The sequence below is a fragment of the Buceros rhinoceros genome, unplaced genomic scaffold (assembly GCF_000710305.1).
Source record: "Buceros rhinoceros silvestris isolate BGI_N320 unplaced genomic scaffold, ASM71030v1 scaffold26692, whole genome shotgun sequence".
In the NCBI taxonomy this organism is placed as follows: domain Eukaryota; kingdom Metazoa; phylum Chordata; class Aves; order Bucerotiformes; family Bucerotidae; genus Buceros; species Buceros rhinoceros.
Genome location: NW_010397553.1, coordinates 45,644 through 48,116, shown reverse-complemented (window position 1 = coordinate 48,116; position 2,473 = coordinate 45,644). Strand labels below are relative to the sequence as shown.

The following is a 2,473-nucleotide window of genomic DNA, read 5'->3' as shown; positions in this document are numbered from 1 at the left end:
GCAAGCAGCGGGGTCAGGGAGAGAGCAAAGGGAGATACGCGCTCCGCAAGTGGACTCGCAGTGGGGTTTTTCCCTTTTAACTCATTCTACCCTCTTTTTCAAAGAAATTTGGGGCCCGAGGAAAGCGCCCCATCGTTGCGCCGTCTCCGCCTGGGCGCTCGTTGGAAGTTGGACGCCGTTTTTGTGGGGCGGGAGCCAGAGGGTTCGGGTCGGCGCGAGGTGAAGCGGGGATGCGGCGGCGGCGGGGTTGGAGTCCGTCAGCGTGGGGTGCGAGTCTCACGGCCTGTAAAATGTAATAAGCACCCTCCCGATTCCCACCGTCCCGGCAAGCCTCAGCGTCTCGCGCGGAAGCCCTATTTCAGGAGGCTTTTTGTTGATGGTTTCGGTGACAACGACCCTTCTCTGTAACTTTTTCAGGATGAATTTCATCCCTTCATCGAAGCACTTCTGCCTCACGTCCGAGCGTTTGCGTACACATGGTTCAACCTGCAAGCCCGAAAAAGAAAATACTTCAAAAAACATGAAAAACGCATGTCAAAAGAGGAAGAGAGAGCCGTGAAGGACGAACTGCTAAGTGAAAAACCCGAGGTAAAGCAAAAATGGGCATCCAGACTTCTGGCAAAGCTCCGGAAAGATATCAGGCCTGAATTTCGGGAGGATTTTGTTCTCACAGTCACAGGAAAAAAGCCTCCGTGTTGCGTTCTTTCCAATCCAGACCAGAAGGGCAAGATGAGAAGAATTGACTGCCTTCGCCAGGCAGATAAGGTCTGGAGGTTGGACCTTGTTATGGTGATTTTATTTAAAGGTATTCCGCTCGAAAGTACTGATGGCGAGCGCCTTGTAAAGTCCCCACAGTGCTCTAACCCCGGGCTGTGCGTACAGCCCCACCATATAGGAGTTTCTGTTAAGGAACTCGATTTATATTTGGCATACTTTGTGCACGCAGCAGGTAAGTGCCTTTCTATACCACCTTCTCCAACTTCTCGGTTTATCTCTGTGCCGGGTGCCGTGTCCCGGCGGCGGCTGCATGAGGTGGGGAGGAAGCGGGGATGCCGGTTATTGCCCTCCCGGGGCAGAGAAGAGAGTGCCAAAACTCTCCTCCTTTTTTTTATTTAAGTTTCTTTTTTTTTTTTTTTGTGGGCTTTTAAGGTGCAGCCACGTAAAAGCGGCTCTCGTTTTCCCAGGGTTAATGGCATTTCAGGCATCCCTCACAGGTGTTATCCTAAATGTTGTCCTAGAAGGGGTTGCAGCTGGATGCAGCTTCCTTTATCCTGATTTTGGGGGAAAGTAGATAGATTTAATTAAAAAAAAAAGTTTGTATATGTTGTGTATAAAGTAGTCTGAGAGGGCTAGAGGTGCCTGAGGCCTGTGGGTCAGGAGCACCGGGTATCCTCATCCCACAGAGGTGGGGTGAGGAGTGTAAATCCCGCAGGACTGGGCTCGGAGGGAAAGGAGAAGATGGTCCCGTCATAGCAAACTGAGTTCTTGGCTCTGAGTGGCCACGAAACAAACCCCTGCGTAAACCTATGGGGAAAAGGAGGAGTTTAACCCCGCTGAAATACCACAATTTATACACCTAGAAGCTGAGTAGGTGTCGGGAAAAATCCCTGGTTCGATAAGACTGTGCGTGTGGGACGTGGCGGGGGGGTGTGTGTGTGTGAGAAGTTTTTGCCTGTGATGAAAATCTTGGGATCTTCGACTCCAGCGCAAAGTACACGCTGCCCGCGGCGTGACTCGGTGTGCTCAGAGGATGTGTACTACGTTGACTGGATAAAATAATATGCTATTGTAGTTCTCCTGAGTGATTGTATTGCAGAAAAATGTGTGCGTGTGAAGTGCTAGGCCCCGGGTTTCACGTATGGTATGCATAGGTCCCCCTGGGTTTCAGCCTGACTTGCAAGCTGAGGGGCTGGACAGGCTGGAAAAAAAGAGGAGCAGAGTGGAGAGGAATCATAGTAGTAGAAACCACTTCCATATGAATAAGTATCGATAAGAAAACTGAGGAAATAATAGCACTGGAACCTTCATTTCCAGTGCCACCTTGTTTGAAAGGGTCTTGCAGAAAGTTTCATCTACCCCAAAGTTTTTCTACGCCGAGTCCGCGCCGCAGTTGTTGCGATAGGCACTGTCGCTGCTGTGATTTTTACGGGTGCGATCCCTGTTTGGTAACAACTTTTGAGTATCCTCGTGGTATTTCCTACAGATAAGCCGTGAAACTTAGGCTGCACTTCGGTGCGATGTGTCAATCATGCTGCGCGTTTATGGCGAAGGGGAGGTAGGCAAATATTGTGGAAAATCATTTATTTACTCTGCGATTTATTATGGGGCATGGTGAAGGAAGGATTGCCAATTAATGGCTAACCAAAGGGAGATTGGGGCTGGGGCATTGCGGGTCCCCTCCCGTTTCATCACTGGCCCTAAGGAGAGCGGGGACTTGCATCCCTTCTGCCTGCCTCAGTTTCCTCCTTCGCAC

At 50.3% G+C, this 2,473-nt stretch overlaps 1 protein-coding gene across 1 annotated transcript; it reads left to right on the top strand.

Annotated features, from left to right (window-relative positions):
* Positions 1–408: 408 nt before the first annotated feature.
* On the top strand, positions 409–949 carry LOC104502343 (nuclear factor 1 A-type; the record flags this gene model as incomplete). The annotated part of the gene is made up of 1 exon (XM_010146306.1): positions 409–949. A coding segment is annotated over one exon (541 nt), but the record flags the coding sequence as incomplete, so codon positions are not given.
* Between the last annotated feature and the right edge of the window lie 1,524 nt (positions 950–2,473).